General features: G+C 39.4%; 1 protein-coding gene across 33 annotated transcripts in view; it reads left to right on the top strand.

The window, feature by feature from the left end:
- DLG2 (discs large MAGUK scaffold protein 2) overlaps positions 1–19,131 on the top strand; it is a 2,157,409-nt gene that overhangs the window by 2,070,726 nt on the left and 67,552 nt on the right. For all 33 annotated transcript variants that reach the window (XM_064365356.1, XM_012469540.2, XM_012469543.2 and 30 more), the window contains 2 exons: positions 9,038–9,214; positions 18,039–18,114. In XM_064365356.1, the coding sequence (XP_064221426.1) occupies positions 9,038–9,214; positions 18,039–18,114 (253 nt within the window). The remainder of the gene's footprint in view (positions 1–9,037; positions 9,215–18,038; positions 18,115–19,131) is intronic.

Here is a 19,131-nt window from a genome sequence, read left to right as displayed (position 1 = left end):
TCATTTGTCATCCATAAACACTTAAGAGAGTACTATTGGATAGCAGAGGTGGGCTTAAGTTGTTTATACTCCAGTGAGAAACACTAGAACCAGGATATAGAATTTGCAGGGGAAAAAATTTTAGATTTTAGACTTTAGACTCAATTAACAAATATCGAGTGCCCACTGGATTCTGAAAGCTCTCATGTGTAATTCTCATAAGTACCCTGTTGGACAGGGATTCTTGTCCCTCATTTTGCATATACGGAAGCCCAGGTACCAAGATGTGAAGTAATTTGCTGAAAATCATACTGCAGCTTAAAATAACAAGCTAATATTTGAATTCAGGACTGAGTTTCCTATCTCATGATCTTTACATGAGTCATGCATATATAAACTTAAATGTTTGAATGATAATCGTGTATTAGCAATAATAAAATTCCATGTCAGGATATTTCTTCTTTTTCCCACCCCAAACTTACTAATTAATGGCAGTAAGATCCTGAAAGGTGAATATCAAAGCTTGATCTACATTTTTAGCTGAATTCAGAAATAAAAGGCTGTAATCAGCACTGTGTCAGCCTCTCTGAAATAGCTCAATTAACATCTCAACTGCCTAATGCACAGAGCCAGAACATAAGAGCTCTTGAAAGTGTCATGAAACCTGGGCTGTTCATCCAAGCAGTGTTCCTCTTACCCACATTTCATTTTTTTAGTAGCCAGCTGATGGCATTTGGGAGAAGGAGAATGATTTTAAGATGATTAATCTTTGCAGCCTCACCCAGCCCTGAAACCTGAAATGTCCAGTGAGTTCTGTCTCTGGGCAGGTTCAGATTTGCCTCTGTTTCCCTCAGAAAAGAGACTTGTCAGTCAACACTGGGAGATCAACCAGTGTGAGTCTGACAGACTGCCAGGACACCCTGAAAGAGAAGACAGGCTCAAGTGGGCCCCGTCCCTGGAGACTCTGATGATGAGTTGTCTAAAATGATCAACATGCAAGCCTCCAGACATGTGAAATCTGCTCATACCACATCTCTTGGGGAATCGAGAGCTTAGGGGAGAGAGACAGTTGTTGCCCCTGGAAGTGATGCTTCTTCCCCGATTTTAATCAAAAAGCTATAGCTGCAGGGAGGCCCAAGCTGTAAGGACCTCTGGTTGGTGTCCAATTAGTTCTATCTGCAGTCATGACATTGATTCCCTGATTTTTTAGGAAAAATAGAAATGGACATTTCCCAACACCCTCAAAACATAGAGAAACAGTCTGTTGTAATGAGAAGAGTATCTTTAAAGAATACAAATCTGCTTTATAAGGTGGATTAAATGGTATAACCCATGTGATACAAACCCTGGAACATAATAAATATTCCCTTCGACAAAATGAAAATAATGCCTACATTTTAAGAGTTATCTTTTAAGTCACAGTTGAATACGTCCTAGAGAAATGTAGTCGGCCTATTAATTATCATAGAAGCTGAAGCCTGTAGAGGTTAAGTAAGTTACTCAAGATCACATAGTGGATTACGTTGAAGCCAAGACTGGAAATCTGCACTCCTAACTCCATCTAAGCTTCTTTTTGTTTCCAGGGTGCTTTCTCTGCTTTCAAAACGTGTATTCACAAAATGTATGAGTGGGCGAATGATTGTTTTTAAGAAGATAATACAAATAAAAAATTGTGATTTTTATGAAATAATAGCAACTGAAGTTTGGATTTCTCTGCTCCCAGTCCAGCATCCTTTCCCATACCCCTCTAGAAGGAAAATGTTTTGAAGAAGTTTACTACATACGCGTTTTTAGGTCACATTTAAAAAACACCATCCATATGTCATCCCCCTTCCAATACTTGCGGGATAACACTTTGCTCATCTTTAGAGTAGAGAAGAGGTAAAGTAAAGGAACTATTGTTTTGCCAGTTATTATGTGAACTGCTTTTCCTATATCATCTTATTGAATCTCTGCAAATATGTGACATGTAGGAATGATTAACCTCGTCTTGTAGATAAAACTGAAGCTCAGATTACTACACTTATTTTCTCAATGACAATCAGCTAGAAAGAGTGGACTGACTTGAATGTGTGTTTCTTCACTCCAACATCTATGCTTTTTGCGTTATTCATATGTGCTTACCTTGACAATGTGAAAATGGCTCATACATGTCAAGGCCAGGCACAGTGGGATGGAACAGAGCGCAGACTTTATTTTCTGCTGCTATTGTTCTTTCTCTTGCCTCATAGAAAGGTGAGGACCAGTTCTCCTCTAATCAAGCAGAGGCCTCAATTTCTAGATGAAGGAAATTGAGTTGAAGCACTCTGTTCCTTGGGTCTTAATGTCGTCAGGAAAACAAAAGCCTTTCTAGCCCAAACAAGTTCACAGCACAGAAGGGAGTAATTTGCTGATTCACTTGTTCATTTATAAATGCATCTGTAAAAACTCTGTGCTGAGGCTTGATCTGGGAGCTCCTGATGTTGTTTCTGATGTAGTAAAGGAGATGAGACATAGTCCCACTTCAGACTAGACGTTGGAGGCTTCCCAAGAGAGGTACGAGAGCAGAGTGGTTTGCAGTTTTCAAGAAGGAAAAGGCTGCTCCTTTTGTATCTCAGCTTCTTTATGTTAAAATAGGGAAAATTGTATTTATCACCTAAGGTTTTTGTGAGAATTAGAATTAAAACCTTAAGTTCTTTAAGTTCTTAATCTACATCGATTCTTTATCCACATCTAATGGTTCTTCTAATGGCAGAACAATTATTCTTCCTGCCACAGTCTACCCTCAGGCCCCCAAAGATTCTCCTTTCCACATAACTACAGGGCATAATTCTACTAAGCTTTCCACCACTGTGTAACCAGGATCCCTTTCCTATAGTTTCCAGTAACATGTTTCTCATTTCCATTTGAGCTGTCACACTCAGCATTCTCCAAGTCCACATTTCTTTAAGAAATCTTTAAAGCTTCACTGGCAGTATCCTTAAAGTCTGTATTTCTGCAAATATCTTGTTAAAAGCAGTGTAGGTTTTTTTCTATTATGTTCCTCAACATTCTTCTAGCCTCTGTTCACTTCCCAATTCAAAAGCCATTTCTATACTTTTAGGTATTTGTTACATAAGACCCTACTTTTGGTACCAAAATTGATATTTTCTATTGCTACCATAACAAATTATCACAGACCTAATGACTTAACACAAATGTATTATTTTATAGTTCTGTAGGTCTGGTACAGACCTACCAGAATAAAATAAAGCTTTCAGCACTCATAGCCCTTCTGGAGGCTCAATAGAAGAATCATCTCCTGCTCATTCAGTCATTGGCAGAATTATTTCCTTACGATTGTAGGACTAAGGTACGTGTTTTCTTGATGACTGTAACCTAATAACCATTCCCACTTTATAAAGGTCACCATTTTCCTTGGCTTGTCCTGTTTCTCTAACTTTGAAGCCAGCAGTGGTGGGTCATGTCCTTTCCAAGTCACATCTCTCTGATCCAATCTTTTGTCTTCCTCTTCCTCTTCTAAGGATTCATGTAAAGGTACTTTACATGTAATTAGATTGGGTCTACCCAGATAATCCAAGACGGTCTCCCCCTCTCAAGATCCTTAACCTTAATCACATCTCCAAGTCCCGTTTGCTGTTTAAGATAACATATTCATAGGCTCTGAGAATTAAAGTGTGAACATTTTTGGGGAATGAATTGATATTATTTCTCCTACCGTATCCTGTTACCTATGAAACACATCAAATAATTTTTTTCTATTCTTAGTGATACTGTCTCTCCATTTTCATCATTTGCTGCTGTCCTAGCTTTAAAGTGGTACAGTCAAAACTATATTCCGTGGCCTATATAGTAAACACAATACTTTTAAGGTCCATGATTGTTAAATGTTACCTCAGTCTAAGCCTAAGTGGAGAATCTGAATGTTTTGAGCTGGAAAGGGTTGCTTACAAATGAGGATAGAGGTTTGTATAGCAAGAAATACACAGGTCTTGGACGGAGACAGGCTTTGAGTCCTGCCCCATCACTTGATAGCTGGAATGATACTGAACGTGTTGCTTAAATTATCCAAGTCTGTATTTCTTCATCTATAATACAAGGCTAATATATGCATTGCAGGATAGCAGTGAGAACTGAATGTGTCCTGTATAAACTACTCATGCATCTTTTTAGCAGGCTAGTACGTGGTATCACTATTAAGTATTATCATCAGATCATGAAATCCTTAGGTATGAAATCTAAGTACAACATTTCTTATCAGGAATTCCAAGAATTCTACGGTTAGGAACTTGAGCTTTGGAGTGAGACACATCTATCTGTATTTTAATCCTGGTTCTGCTACTTAGTATTTTATTTTTATTTTGGCTCTTTTCGTCTCATTTTTTTTTCATGAGACCAAAAAATCCTTACATCATGGAATTGTTGTCAGAAGTAATAACAAAGTGGAACTCATCTGTGTTGGGTACTTTACATGTATCGTCCCATTGTCGTATCTCCACAGCAGCCTTTTGCATTAATGCCATTACTATCTGCATTTCCTGAATAAGAGAATGACCCTCTACAGTAAAGTGGTTATCTAAGAGGTTAAGTAATCTGCCCAAATTATACAGCTAGGAATGGCAGAACTGTGACATAAACCCAGGTCTCCTCTCTTTGAAGCCTGGCACATATAACCCTTACGTTATGTTGCCTACCCAATAAATTGAGTGAGACGATGAATGTAAAATGCTTACTGCATTGTGCGACACCTAAAAAGTGCTATTTTAGTAGGTACCTAGGTGTCTCACAGCCGTGTTGCACAGCCGTGAGGGTGAGACTTCCCCAGTTGGCAAGGGGCCACCACATGTTGAAATCCAGGAGGGGCAGGAGGATGGGAGAGTCGTTACATTATTCATGTTCAATTCTACTTGTCTAATGGACTTGTTAAAAGCACCCTGGATGGAAAGTGTGAGTCTAAATGGCATTTTATAAAAGTTGCTGTGATGAATTAGCACATAAAGCAAATTAAAAACAGCTTATCGCTTGTTAAATTAGGTGATGGGGGCACTGTCGCATTTTTCCCAGATGTGAGGATCCATTAATATCCAAAGGAGCCTGAAGCTGCTGAAATGTGTCAGCTGCTTGGTTTTAGGGACCTGACAAGTCTGAATAATTATAATCCTAGAGGGGCAGATTGTCCAAGACCAGTGGAGCCCAGGAAAAGAGGCTGTTGCTGAGCTCCTCAGCAAGGACACCTGCAGCTAACAGCAGGAGTGGGAAACTTCCCCTTAAGGACTCTTGGGAATAGAAGAGCACAGTTGAGTGAATGTCTGACCTGGTAGGGACCTTTGGGAACAGTCCCCACCCCCACTTCAAATGGGAATGTGGAGACATTAGAGAAGAAGGGCTTTCAAAAGCCACCTGAAGCATTTTCACAGGCCTGTATTGAGGATCTACTTTGGGTCCAGCATCCTATTAGGTCCTGAGGATACAGAGATATTTTAGATGTCTTTACACACTCCAGAAAACAGCTTTTAAGTGGCACAATTGGCACACAGAACCCCTGATTCAAAGCCTAACATATTTTTCAGAATTACAGTTAGTATAATAATATCTTACATTTACTGAGCCCTCACTAGTGCCAGGCTAGTGTTACAATACTTTATGTATATTATTTCATTTAATCCACCCCATAACTTTGAGATACATGGTGTTATTATGTATGCCAATTTTACGATTAAGAAAATTTAAGGCCCAAAAAGATTAAGTAACTTGCCCAAGGTCACATAGTTAAAAAATTGCAAACCTAGGCAGTCTGGCTCCAGAGCCTGCCTTCTTGGCTATTACTTGCCGGCCTTTCTGATGGTTTCTCTACCTCAACTCCCCATAGTTTACATCCAGAAGGAGCCTGGAGTCAGGCCAGCAGTTCAAGGACTTTGGGGATAAGAAATACTTGGATAAGGACTGAGCAGTCATTCAGGAATTGGAAAGAAGTGGTTGTCAACCCTGAAGAAAAGATTAAAAGTCTTTGGCACTGCTAGATCATGAGTATGGCCAGAGGGCAACAAGTGGGGAAATTAAGCCATATAGTAAAATGACCAAGAAAGCAGATTTTGCAGTCAGATACACCTCATTTTATATTTAACCTCCACCACATGTGTATGTGTGACCTGAGCCAGGCTCCTTAACTGAGCCTTCTTCCCTCATCTATTAAGTGCAGATACTAATTTTTACCTTTAGGGTTGCCGTGACATCAAATGAAACAATGACTACAAGGTGCCAGACCACCCAGTAAGGGCGTAGGTAGTAGTAGCCATCATGGTTATCATCTTCAACACCTCATCACCACCACCTCCCAGGCTGAATGAGGGGGCAGGTGAAGGGTACTGAACCAGACTTGGACCTGGTGACCGAAGTTCTCATCCTCGGTTGCTGCCACTAAGCCATATATTCTGGAGTTAGTCAGTGGGCCCCACTAGATATGTCCCTCATCTTTTAACAACAACAGCAGCAAAAAGTGGGGAGGATAATACTGTATCTGCCATACCTTCTTCACAGCAACTGATTGAGTCACAATAAGGTAACGTACATAAAAATGCTTTGCAATCTATAGAGTGTGTGTTGGGGTTCCCCAAGACAGCTCCCAGGTTGATGACTCATTAGGAGAGTTTACAGGACTCAGCATGATCATGCTCATGACTTTGATTTATTACCGCAAAAGAAGATAGGAAAGAATGTCAGATAACGGAGCAGGAGTACAGGACCAAGTCTGGAAAAATCTAGCTGCAAGTTTCCGAGAGTTCTCTCTCAGTGGTGTCACACAGAAAGTGCCCAATTCTTCCAGCAACACATTGCAACAACAGGTGCAAAGTGTTGTCCCCAGGGAATCTTATTAGCGACTCAATGTCCAGGTTTACTGGAGGCTGGTCACGTAGGCAGCCTCTGCCTAGCACATACCACAATATCAGGCACCCAGAAAGAAAGCAGGTGTTCTGTATAAATGATATTGTTTGTACAAACAGTTTAGGCACAGTAAGCCATTCTTATGCGTGGGAACCCTCCGAAAATCTAACTTCCCAGATGTCAGCCAAGGGCTACCGTTACAAGCAAGAACAGCAGTCTCAGGCCTGCTATGTTAACTACTTTTTGCACAGAGTAGAATCCATAGAAAATATTTGTGTTAGCATCTACCCAAAAGGGGAAAGGGAGATCATAATAAAAAGGTTAGTTCATACTTACTGTTTGTCACTGTGTGCCAGGCCCTTTTGTACGTGCTTTACATGTATTCCCTTATGTAACACTTGCCCATACAGCAACTCAATGATGTTAATTATTATTATCAAAGTTGCTATCATCATTGTCATCATCATCACTGTGTTGTATATGAGGAAACTAAAGCCTAAAAGAGACTAAGTAACTTGCCTAGCTGACCAGCTGTAAGACTAAGACGTAGTAGGAGCAGGACGAGGTCCCAGTTGTCCAGATTCATAACCACACTGTGCTACACTCTGCTACGCTGTCCTTACTATAGGCTCAGGGCTGCATATGTGTTATTTCATTAAGGATCACAGCAGTTCTAGGTGAATGCTGTTATTAGACTAGTTTTGCATCAAAAAACCTGTGGCTCAAAAATGTTAACTAATGTATGTCACATCAGAGGATCAGAGAAGTGATAGCATCAGGAGTGGGCATTTCCCTTTCCCCAGCTCCCTGTTCCTGACAGGGGCTTTGTCTGAGCCTTTGACAGAGGTGGTCGAGGTGAAAATGATTTATTCTGGGAGCTTGGACCAAGAAACCCTCTCCAAATTCCATCTATTGGAGACAGTGTTAATGGAAGAAGGGACCGTGTTGCAAGTAATTATACTTTTCCTGCTGTATTTAAAAGTTCTGTCTTCAGCTCTTTCTTGTTGCCATGGCAGCAGATGTGACATTTCTTTGATGGGCAAAAAAAAAAAAGAAGAAAACCACACTTGGTCCTCACTGTGGAAAAATCTAAAATAAAACAGATTTTTTAGAAAAATCTGTTCCCCAGATCTTGCTAGTTTTGCATACGTAGTGGTTATACTCTAAGGAAATTCTTAGAATGAAATCAAAGGGGAATAAACAGAGAGGTAGTGAAATCTGCTTCTCCGGGAAAATCATGTACTGTATGTGTATGGTGGTGATTTCTGAATGTGGAATATACAGCAGGACATGGACGACATAGGAGTGGTGGCAGATGTTCACCTCTTAATGATGATAGCTAGTTTCTAAGGCCTTGTTCATCATTTTGATTCTGATTCCAACTCTCTCATGCTGCCAGTCATACGTATCACAGTGCATTGGCCTTAACAAATGCTTAGCAAATGCTTTTTAGTGGGGGGCAGCATGATACAGAAAGCAAGAATTGTAATTCTTAAGTGCCATGATGAGGTAAGCTCGGCATAGTATGGAAGCCAAAAGATTTGTTGTGTTGTTTACATGACTTTTTATCTATCCATACATACACATACACATAAAATTTACTGCATTTTAAGCACGTATTCAGGCGATTACATTAACCTCTTCATTCTGTTGCAGTGGTGGTCCAATATTGCATTGAGTGGAGGAATCACAGCCTACTATGCATAGACATTTGTGACCATTTTTTCCTATTATAAAACAAAGAGTTCTACAGGCTGATACATCTGAGATGATTTGTTGATACTGCAAAATGCTTCATTTAGAAAAATAGCCCTGTTTCTCTTTATTATTTTACTTTTTGAGTAATTTTAAAAATTTGATCGTAATGGGAGGGAAAATAATCTCCCCTTAGGTAGTAAACTGACTTTCTCATCTCCTATTGTCACCGTCTAACATCTGATGGTCTCCAAGAAAAGAAGCAGATCTCAGTTTGGGGTATCTATAGGCTACCCCAGTAACCATTAAGAAGCAGCAAGAACTAACTTTAGCTTGTTGCCAAAGCAGTGAAGAGTGTGGACTGTGATCCAGGGAATCGTCCTGGGAGTTGGTATCAAGTGATGATGGGTTCTCAGAGCAAGGGTGAACATTTGAAACCATAAATCCTAAATCTGTGCTGCCGGAGATTCCTAACAGTGTCCTCTTTTGTCCTTTCCCCCAGAGCCATGTTCGACTATGATAAAAGCAAGGACAGTGGGCTGCCAAGTCAAGGACTTAGTTTTAAATACGGAGATATTCTCCACGTTATCAATGCCTCTGACGATGAGTGGTGGCAAGCCAGGAGAGTCATGCTGGAGGGAGACAGCGAGGAGATGGGGGTCATCCCCAGCAAACGGAGGTAAGAATGCCTTTTGTACCAGAATATTTGCTTTTCAGCTCTCCAGGGAGTGGAGAGGAGAGAAGAAGAAGGTGGGAGAAACTGTTCACAAAATTAAATTTATTTAAATGGGATAGTCAATCTGCAGGAAAACTGTCAGTAGTGACAGGTGACATGAATTTAAAATCCTCTTTCTCCTATATTAGGGTTCTATCAAAATTGGTGCCTGTGACAAGAAATAAAGGAAGAAAGAAGATCTGCTAACACTGTGTTCCTAAAACTTTTACCGGTGTGTGCATGCGCAAGCTTGTGCTTATCAGCTCATATGCTGACTTACAAATTAAGTCCTTTCATTTCCAGAAGTTACCAATGGATTTTATAGAAAGGCCAAGTTGAAGGCAAATGAAGTAGGCAGTTTACTGGGCTAAGGTCCTGGCTATGTTATATTTTCAAATGTTGGTGGAAAAAAGTGGAAAACCTTCATCTCAAATTCAGATGCTTGGAACATGAGCTGTCAAACATCTGATGAGGTCTAAGGACTGGCTTTACAGTTTTTTTTTTCATTTTTTACGGTTTTCTTTGCTGTTTACCTCACAGCTTCCAATAGTCACTCAGATATGTAGTCGCATGTAAGTGTCTCCTAAATCAAGAGTATCACACCTCCTCTTCCAAGCATTTCTTCAGCTCTGCTTTTGAAAAGCAGAAATGTCCTTCAGAACAGCCAACTCCTTAATCTGTCCCAGCAGCTAAATCACCAGACAGGAAATTTCCTTCTCACAAATGTCCCTTTGGCACCAAGATGTCCAAGAAACAGAAATTGGCTGTATACCAGAGATTAGATAGAGTACAAAATCAATCAGGAATGATGCTTAATAAAAGCAGGCACTAACTTTTCTTAAGCTGCAGATTTCTCAAAGGGCTTTGATCCTCATATCCAAATGCCCAAAATGCCTTTGTAAAAAATCCTCAGTGAAGCTAGGTATTCAAGTGCTTCTACACATCAAGTGATTGAGCTAGTACAAACTGTAGTGGGAAGATGTAACTTTTTTTTTTTTTTTTGAAATGGAGTCTCTCTGTGTTGCCCAGGCTGGAGTGCAGTGGCACGATCTGGGCTCACTGCAACCTCTGTTTCCCGGGTGCAAGTGATTCTCGTGCCTCAGCCTCCTGAGTAGCTGGGATTACAGGCATGCACCACCACACCCAGATAATTTTTGTATTTTTGGTAGAAACAGGTTTCACCATATTGGCCAGGCTGGTATCGAACTCCTGACCTTGTGATCCACCCACCTTGGCCTCCCAAAGTGCTGGGATTACAGGCATGAACCACCGCGCCCGGCCGGGAAGATGTAACTTAAACCGCAGAATAACTCTGTGGGATATTTGTGCTCCTGAGACAACTGATCCTCTCCTCTCTCTGCCTGTGGTCGTACAGCCTAGGGAAGAATGTGTAATGGAAAGCAGAGGGCTCCTCCCTGGTCCTCAGCTGTTCTCTTACCTTTAGCTGGGAGGAGTCACAGTGAAGGTGCTGAAACTCCAGAGAACTTCCCCATCCCTCATGCCAGTGCCTGTAGATCTCCCACCAACAGAGTTTTCTGGGTTTCCTTAAGCCTCTTGGCTCCTGGATAATTGCCTGACATTGCTTTGCCAGGGCATTCTGACTGTAGCATAGCTGTGTGTGTTTTCTGAAAGGTTATATGTTTAAAGCATTGACTCAGCACTGGCTTGTTAATATTCTGCATCTCTCCATTTCCATTTACTTCAAATAAAAAAATGTCAAGGCAACATGCATTTTGGTTTGCTTTGATTTAATTATTTTGAGCTGTCTGAAGAGCCGTTCTCTAGAAGAAGGAGCCATCTTGTGGAATTATGGCCCCAAAGATAGAAATAGGGTGGAGGAAGGAAAGCTGTGCAGGAATAGATGTCAGCTTATTTTAAAGAAATCCTTTCACTAGTTGGAGCTGCCTAAAGATGGCATGGACTACCTGGGAAGATAGAAAAGGGATTCAAACTTTGGATACAGGAGTTGAATTATACAATTTTCTGCCGCTTTCCAACCATGAGGTTCTGTGATTCTAACCAATCTTATTAAGTCGTTTGTTTGTTCAATTAGCTCATCATTTTTCTCCACAGGAACATTCTCAATGCTATTCCTCCTGAAATAATTTTCAAGAATGATAGTTATCATTCTTGAATTAGCTATTTCTCTGTTATTTTAGAAGAGAACCATCTTAACAACCAGAGTATCCCTGACCTGGAAAATACGTTTGATTAGTGATTGCAATGTTGATATTTATTTATGTTCTACTTTTTATGAAGGGTACGGTACCTCCACCTCCCAACTATATGTAGAAAACTTATAGCTGTAAATAAGTTTCTGCCAAGTTTTCTTTTTAGAATTTTATTTTTTTAAGAAGTTACTTTTATCCTTTTAAGTATTTGCAAAAGTAATAACTTTCATTGTAGAAAAGTGGGAACATTTAGAAAAATATAAAGAAAATAAAAATCACTTATAATCCTACCCCACAAAGAGTACTCATGTACTTATTTTAGTGCAGTGTAAAACCTACATTTATTAGGTTGATGTTATTTTTCAGTTTTTAATTTCTTTCTAGCCTGTTTTCTGAGGAGTACTGATCAGGAAAATTTTTTAAATCTCATAATGGATAACATCAGTGTATGACTTTATACCTTTTACAAAAATGTTTCTCTACTGATAATGTCGTTTAGTCATTCCAAAATGAAACCATAAGATGAAGAGTATGAATATTATCACCTTCCCCCTTCTTTTTTTTTTTTTTGAAGTTGGGGAATAAATTTTATTTAATAAAACATTTCTATTGCATGCTAGACGCTATTGTAAGCCCTTTACAATTATTAATTTAAACCTCATTACAACCCTATGAGTAAGTTGCTATTATTATCCTTATTTTACAAATGAAGAGATTGAGGCACAGAAAGGTTCATTAATGTGCCTGAAATTGCCCCTGTAGTAAGTGGTAAAACTGGAATTTGAATCCAGGCTACAGAATTGCAGTTAAGTCATATGCAATCTTGCCCTGTAAAGGTACAAAAATAAGAGCTGGCAAAATTCAACTCAGCAAGCATTGCTTGGGCAGCATCTGAGTACCAGGCACTATTGTTGGTTCATTGCCTGGAGCCCATCACTTGCGGGACCAGCATGTAACTGTGGCACAGCTACTCTGTGATTAGGGCAATGTGGGCTATATTGTAAAGGCAAGGGAAGTGAAAGGGCAGCAGTCAGAGAGTGAATTCCGTATTGCACCAGGTGCTTTCACATACATGATTTCAATTTAATCTTCACAAAAACCTCATATGGAAACTGAGGATCAGAGACGCCAAGTAACTTACCCAAGAATGCACAGCCAGCCACTGACCAAACCAGTCTCTTTGACAGCAAAGACAGATGGCTTTCCACTATACCAGGAACACCACCCTAGGAGCATATGCCAAGTAAGGAAATAGTCAGACAATTTAAGAAGTCTGCCAAAATACAGTGGCAGCAGGGGGCTAAGCCTGGACTCAAACACATGCCTTTGTGTTTGAATGTCTGATATCTCTATGAGCAACTGCAAAGGTTTGGGGCTCTTCTCAGCCCTACAACTCTCAAGTCTGGTGGCCCACATTTCAGGGTCTCTTCAAAGGGGAAAAATAGAAGTCCATGTCTTGCTCCCACCTGGCATAAAGGGACTGACCTTGGCAATGAGCACCTGAAATAGGGCACCTGTATTACTTCCCTTTTACAGGTAAGAAAATAGGGACCAGTGATGACAAGTGACATCATGGGCAACATTATCATAAGCCTCTTAGTAGCAGCCTATTGTATAGTGGGTTCTTACTATAGATCAGACATTGCGCTAAACAAATTTGTTGTATTCTCTCATTTAACATTCGCTGTAAATTTTTGAAGTCTACATTAGCTCTCATTGTATAAACACAAAATTTGAAATCCTAAGAGGTTGAGGACCACCCTAAGTTACAGATCTAGTAAGTGCAAGAGGCAGAATTCAAACCCAGGCTGTGTGACTTCAAAATCTGGACTGTTAGCATAGAATCACTTTTCTGAGATTACGTAGTGTGTTAGAGACCCAGCTGGGTTTTGTCCCATGGTCTCTTAAGCCAAGTGTCTATTCATTGTTCCCCAGTGACTGGTCACCTGGGCTCTCAGATGGCAGCTTATCGCTGGCATTACGTAAGAGTTTACTCACCTAGCCTTCACAGCAAGCCTGTGGCCACTAATGTGGGTGACCTTCCAATTCTCCCTCCAACAGGGCCTGTGGAGCACCAGGAAAGGAACTCCCAGGGACAAATGATGTTCCCACTGTCCAGTTCTCCAAGCGTGACCCAATTATGGGTTTGGCCAGAACCTAAAAATGCCAGATGGGAGAGAGGGAGAAGGAGACGTTGGGCTTATTAAAGCATAGCCATTTGGTGCTCTCTGGACATGTGAAATGTCAGAATTGATTGCTCAAATTTTGCCATTTCATTTATGGTTTTGGTATTTTGGTCAGGGATGAGACTTGGGCAGGGAGGATTATTTCTGCTCAAACAATCTAATTAACTGCTTGAGTTTAAGTGTGAGTGGGGAAGTAAGGCGGTTGTTCTCATTGCGATTTGGTCTGTCTGTTCAGGTGGTCCACCGTTTCTTTAGGTGAAAGCCTTTGGACCTTAATATTTATTAGTCAAAGAAGTCTTACTGAGTAAAACAATGAGAGAAAGTGATGCTAAAGGTTTACCTAGATTCTTACCAAGAAAGTAAGTTGTGAAATGGTGAATCACATTTTATGGGAAAAACTGGTTGTTCAGCAATTCACTTAAACTCTCTGGACCTTAGTTTTCACATGTAGGTAAAGAACTAGTAGCCTCCTTGAGAGTTCACTTATTTATTCATTCAACAAAGGCTCATTAAGCTCCTACTATGTATCCAGTTCATGTTAAGCCCTGGATTATAGCTCTTATAGGTGAGGTCCTTAGCCTAGATTCTAACAGTGTACATTCCAATGATAGCTGTTTTCCATTTTTCAAATTTTGAGATTTTGTTGCCCGAAACAAAAACACCACATGATTTAGAGCCCTATTTTCCAGACAACTCTGATTTCAGCAGTAAACCATTCACATGCATCCCAGAAAGAGCTAGGAGAGAGGAAAGGGCTGAGGCAGATGAGAAAGATAAACCACAGACAGACACATCCTCTCAAGGAAAGAGGTTTGTGGAGAACCCCAAGAGGTTACATAAGAGTTTTACTCACCTACCCTTCATGCAAGCCTCTGTGATGGAAATGGACTATTAGGGTTGCTGATGTACTAAGGAGAGAGATCAACTCAAATAGGGATTTAACTAAGCAGATTTCCATGTTTAAAGTAAATGTATTCTGAATTTTGAGGTCAACCTGTTATGGTACACTACTACCTTGATGATTGTATGCATAAATTTCATTGTGGTTTATTTAATAATTAATAATATTCATAGCATTCAGGACATTTGGAAGATGAAGATGAAAGATTATATTGGTTATTATTTATGAAAACCTCAGCCCAGACTTCTAAGGTTATGTATGTGCCTTCAAACTGTGGATGCCACATCCAAAATCTCATGTTTATTGAGAATTTGGATAAGGCAGACTTGGGAGGTCCTGAATGCTGTTTCCCAAATCGAGTGTCTGTGGACAGACACTGAAGTTAGCTGTTAGAGGATGTTGTTCGGGCTCTGTGTCGACCACTTTCTGATCTGGCAAGCTTCAAGTCTCAGTTTCTTCAGTTATAAAATGAGATCGATAATACCTAAATCATTAGGTTATTATGGGGACCAAATGGGATGATGTAAATGTGAAGGACCTTTGTTAATAATTGTATGTTGCAACTTTAGTGGCCACTTATATTATTATTATTAATGAAACTTTCAACCCAAATAGGAAGCCTTTCAGCTTCCTTCGTGAGTGAACAGGAACTATGTGACCTCCATAAAGCTTCAATTTTAATTTTTCTTTACTTTTTCTATTACCTGTTTGAAGATTAATAATAAACTATAGCAAATGGTGAGAGAGAGTGTGTGTGTGTGTGTGTCTGGCTGACTTAATATACTTTGCAACCTTTTTAAGATTTAAAGGATGAACCACTAAAATCTGCATAATAGAGACATTTCTCAAGAAAATTGAAAAGGATAAACATAGAAATGGGGTTGGGGTGCAGGGCATGGGGCACAATTAGAATGCTCTGTCCAAACAGTTCTGAGAGCTGAATACTGAGTTCCTTCTAATATTACATATGTTTGGAACCTGTGTGAGTTCTGTGGGTTTATGCAGAATTTATTTGCGTGCCCTGATCAAATAACCATATATTCTCTGCATGCTACAGTCATTTTGGCATCATTGAATGAACCTGTGGTTTCCCATCATTAGCCCAGTTCAAAAAAGCTGGAATAAAGTTAGGGCTGTAACAACAGTTTTAGAAGAATACAAAGAGATGGATATCAATTATCATTTGCACTTGGATTAAAATCGAGAAAAGGCGATGAAGTGATGAAGATCAAAGGAAGCATTTTCTCAGTGAGCATTTTCCATTGCGCAGCTTATCTTACCTGAAATCTGTCTTGCTTTCTCCCCAACTGTTGTATGTCTGGTGCAAGTAGAAACCTTCAGTGGAACATGTTGTTGTATTTATTTATTTATTTATTTATATTAATTCTGGGGGGAGACAGAGTCTTACTCTGTCACCCAGGGTAGAGTGCAATGGCATGATCTAGGCTCACTGCAACCTCTGCCTCCTGGATTTAAGCAACTCTCCTGCCTCAGCCTCCTGAGTAGCTGGGATTACAGGTATCCATCACCACATCCAGTTCATTTTTTTTTTTAATTATTTTGGTAGAGACGGCGTTTCACCATGTTGGCCAGGCTGGTCTCAAACTCCTGACCTCAGGTGGTCCATCTATCTCGGCCTCCCAAAGTGCTGGGATTACAGGTGTGAGTCACCATGCCTGGCTTCACATTATTTTAATATATGAAGTTAGATTTTAAAAATTTTGTTCAGCTGTTTCCACTCAGATATTCTACTCTCACGGTGAAATAAATATATTCTGCAATTCCATTCTGTAACTATAGAAACCCTGATCTTCACTGTGTTTCAGTTGGGAACACAAAAGAGCTCTCAGTTAGAAAGGAGTATGCCGTTAATTATTGATCTATTAATAACTTAGATTTCATAAACCGTTGTTTCTGTGAGTTCAGATTTTTCTTTCTCTTTTTCCTCACATCTTTGAATTTAGAGCTAGCAATATTTAAACAAGAAGTCATTTTAAAACAATGCAATGAATACTATTTTTGCTGGACAATTATTTATTGAGGACTTGCTATAAAACACCACTGAGTGATATGTGGGCTTGTACCTCAAGGTACATACAACCTTGTATATGCAGTGCAAACATAAGTAAACACAAGGAAATCAAGAGGTAATGCTGACATGGAGACTGTTCCAGTCAGAAAGGAGCAATCATGTCTAACTGGAGGGGCTCAGAAGAATCAGGGAAATATCTAGATTCTTTTCCTCTTTTTCAACCCTGGCCTTCAAACAAGCATGAGTTCAACCAGTATCATTTTCCTAATATTTCTCAAGCCATTCCCTCTCCTCCACCCCACTATCATTTCTCATTATTTCTTGCCTGGACTATGGCAACAGCTTCTAAATAGGCCCCCCGCCTCTTCCTGTTCCTTCCTTCCTCCAGTCTGTCTTCTGCCTCGACCAGGGTTGTTTATTTAAAAGCTGATCTGATTTTATCACTTCGCTGCTTTATATCTTCTAAGAACTCATGATGATTCCCCAGGGAAAAAACTCAAGTCCTTAATGTGGATGGATACCCTTTATAAGGAGCCTGTCACCTCGGAGCCTCACCTCCCTAAACTATATACCCACTACATACCCTGTATTAGAATCTCTGTAATCTTGTAGCTTACTCATACCTTCAGGTTGAGGCATATGTTGTTCCTTCTGTGAAAAATCACCCTGAAATTTCCCTACTGACAAGCTCTTTCTAATCCTTCAATCTCAGATGAATTGACATTTCCTCCAAGAAGTCCACCCCAACGCTTTCTACTTCTCCTTTGCACCCTCCCAGTGAGATAGGTGCTCCTGCTTTGATATCAGCCATCTTGTTCTACAGCATTTTCTGCATTTGTTTATCCTGCTGTTCTTGCCAAAAGAACATTGCTAAGAACTCACTGCAGTCATGATTTTAGAATTCTTTCTTTGTTTCCCAGCTCCTTGCTCGATACATGGTAGGCAGTCAATAAGTGTTTAATGAATAAATGAAGTAGCAGGAAAACCATGAATCAGCAGAGATGACAAGGACATTGGAGAAAAGGAAAGCTCAAGATTATATCTAACATGTTTGGTTAAAAAATAAAGCTAAATGCACTGGTGTTCTTAAAAGGAAGAGAAAGAAAAACGAAGAAAAGGAGAGGAGAGAAGGGAAGAGGGGAGGAAAAGGTTGTTTAGTCTCCAGTATAGATGTTAATCTTTATGGACTGTGATTTCTTGAAATAAATTTTGATTTAATTATTTAAGCATTTAAATAATAAATATCTTCTTCTACGTCTCTGTTGCTTACAAATACCATGACTCTCAGTATATGTATCAGAGTAATTTCAAGGAACATGTTAGAAACTTAGAGACTTTATACCAAGATTTTTTATATGGAACAAAGGAAGGGAAGTATTTTAGAATACGTTTTATTTGAGCTGCAAGGATAGGAGGAAAAGGTGTTCTTCACTTAATAAGGAACTTAGTCATAAATGCCTTGTCATGTGACAGACTCCTTATTCTCAATTTGCTTTAGGGTGGAAAGAAAGGAACGTGCCCGATTGAAGACGGTGAAGTTTAATGCCAAACCTGGAGTGATTGATTCGAAAGGGGTAGGTACAAAATGATGGAAACATCAAGTTCTCTCAGTTGCCATGGATTTAACTATAATTAACATTTAGGTTTTCAGTAGCAAACAAATTATGTAGCTACCAGACAGTAGAGCACTGTTATAAATGTATTGTTGAAGTTAATAATGCCATTTCTGATGAAATGGATTTATGGTAAATATATTTAAACACTGGGAGTAAAGCTGCAAGTGGCTAGCAGAAGCAAAGTGTTGATGAAGGTGATGTAACGACTACAATGAGAAATAACGAGAGTTTAGGTGGTTTTTGTTTCTTTAATTTTTGTCCTTTTAAATTAATGTTCTAAAAGGATGGATTTTATAAAACGTTTCTGCTCATCAGAAAATATATCTAGTCTCTTTCACATTAGGAAGCTAAGACAGTGATTATGGAAACATGGATTATCTAATGAATGCATGGATTGTTGTGACAGACATAGAAGATATAATTACTAAAATTCAGCCATCAAAGTTAGAATATTCACTCACAGATACATATGTACATCTTTTTTTAAAATAATAGCTTTATAAGATAAAATTTGCATACAATATAATTCTCCCACTTAAAAAATACAATCCAGTAGTTTTTAGAGTATTTAGAATTATGCAACCATCATCACAATCAATTTTAAAGCATTTCATCACTCCGTAAAGAAATCCTATATGCATTAACAGTCACTTCCCATTTCCCGATTCTCCCACCCCAACCCACCCCAATGAAGGCAACCACTAATCTACTTTTTGTCCCTATGGATTTGCCTATTTTGGCTATTTCATATAAATGAAATTATACACCATGTGGTCTTTTGTGACTGCTTCTTTCACTTACGTAATGTTTTCAAGATGCATTTGTGTTGTAGAATGTATAAGTACTTCATTTCTTCTTACTGCCAAATAATATTTTATTGTATGAATATGCCACATTTAATCTGTTTATCAGTTGATGGACATTTCAGTTGTTTCCAATTTTTGGTTATGGATAATGCTACTATGAACGTTTGTG

The sequence above is a fragment of the Aotus nancymaae genome, unplaced genomic scaffold, assembly GCF_030222135.1.
Source record: "Aotus nancymaae isolate 86718 unplaced genomic scaffold, 86718_ANA_hifiasm-v0.15.2.pri h1tg000059l, whole genome shotgun sequence".
NCBI lineage: Eukaryota > Metazoa > Chordata > Mammalia > Primates > Aotidae > Aotus > Aotus nancymaae.
This window is presented reverse-complemented; position numbering and strand designations above follow the sequence as displayed.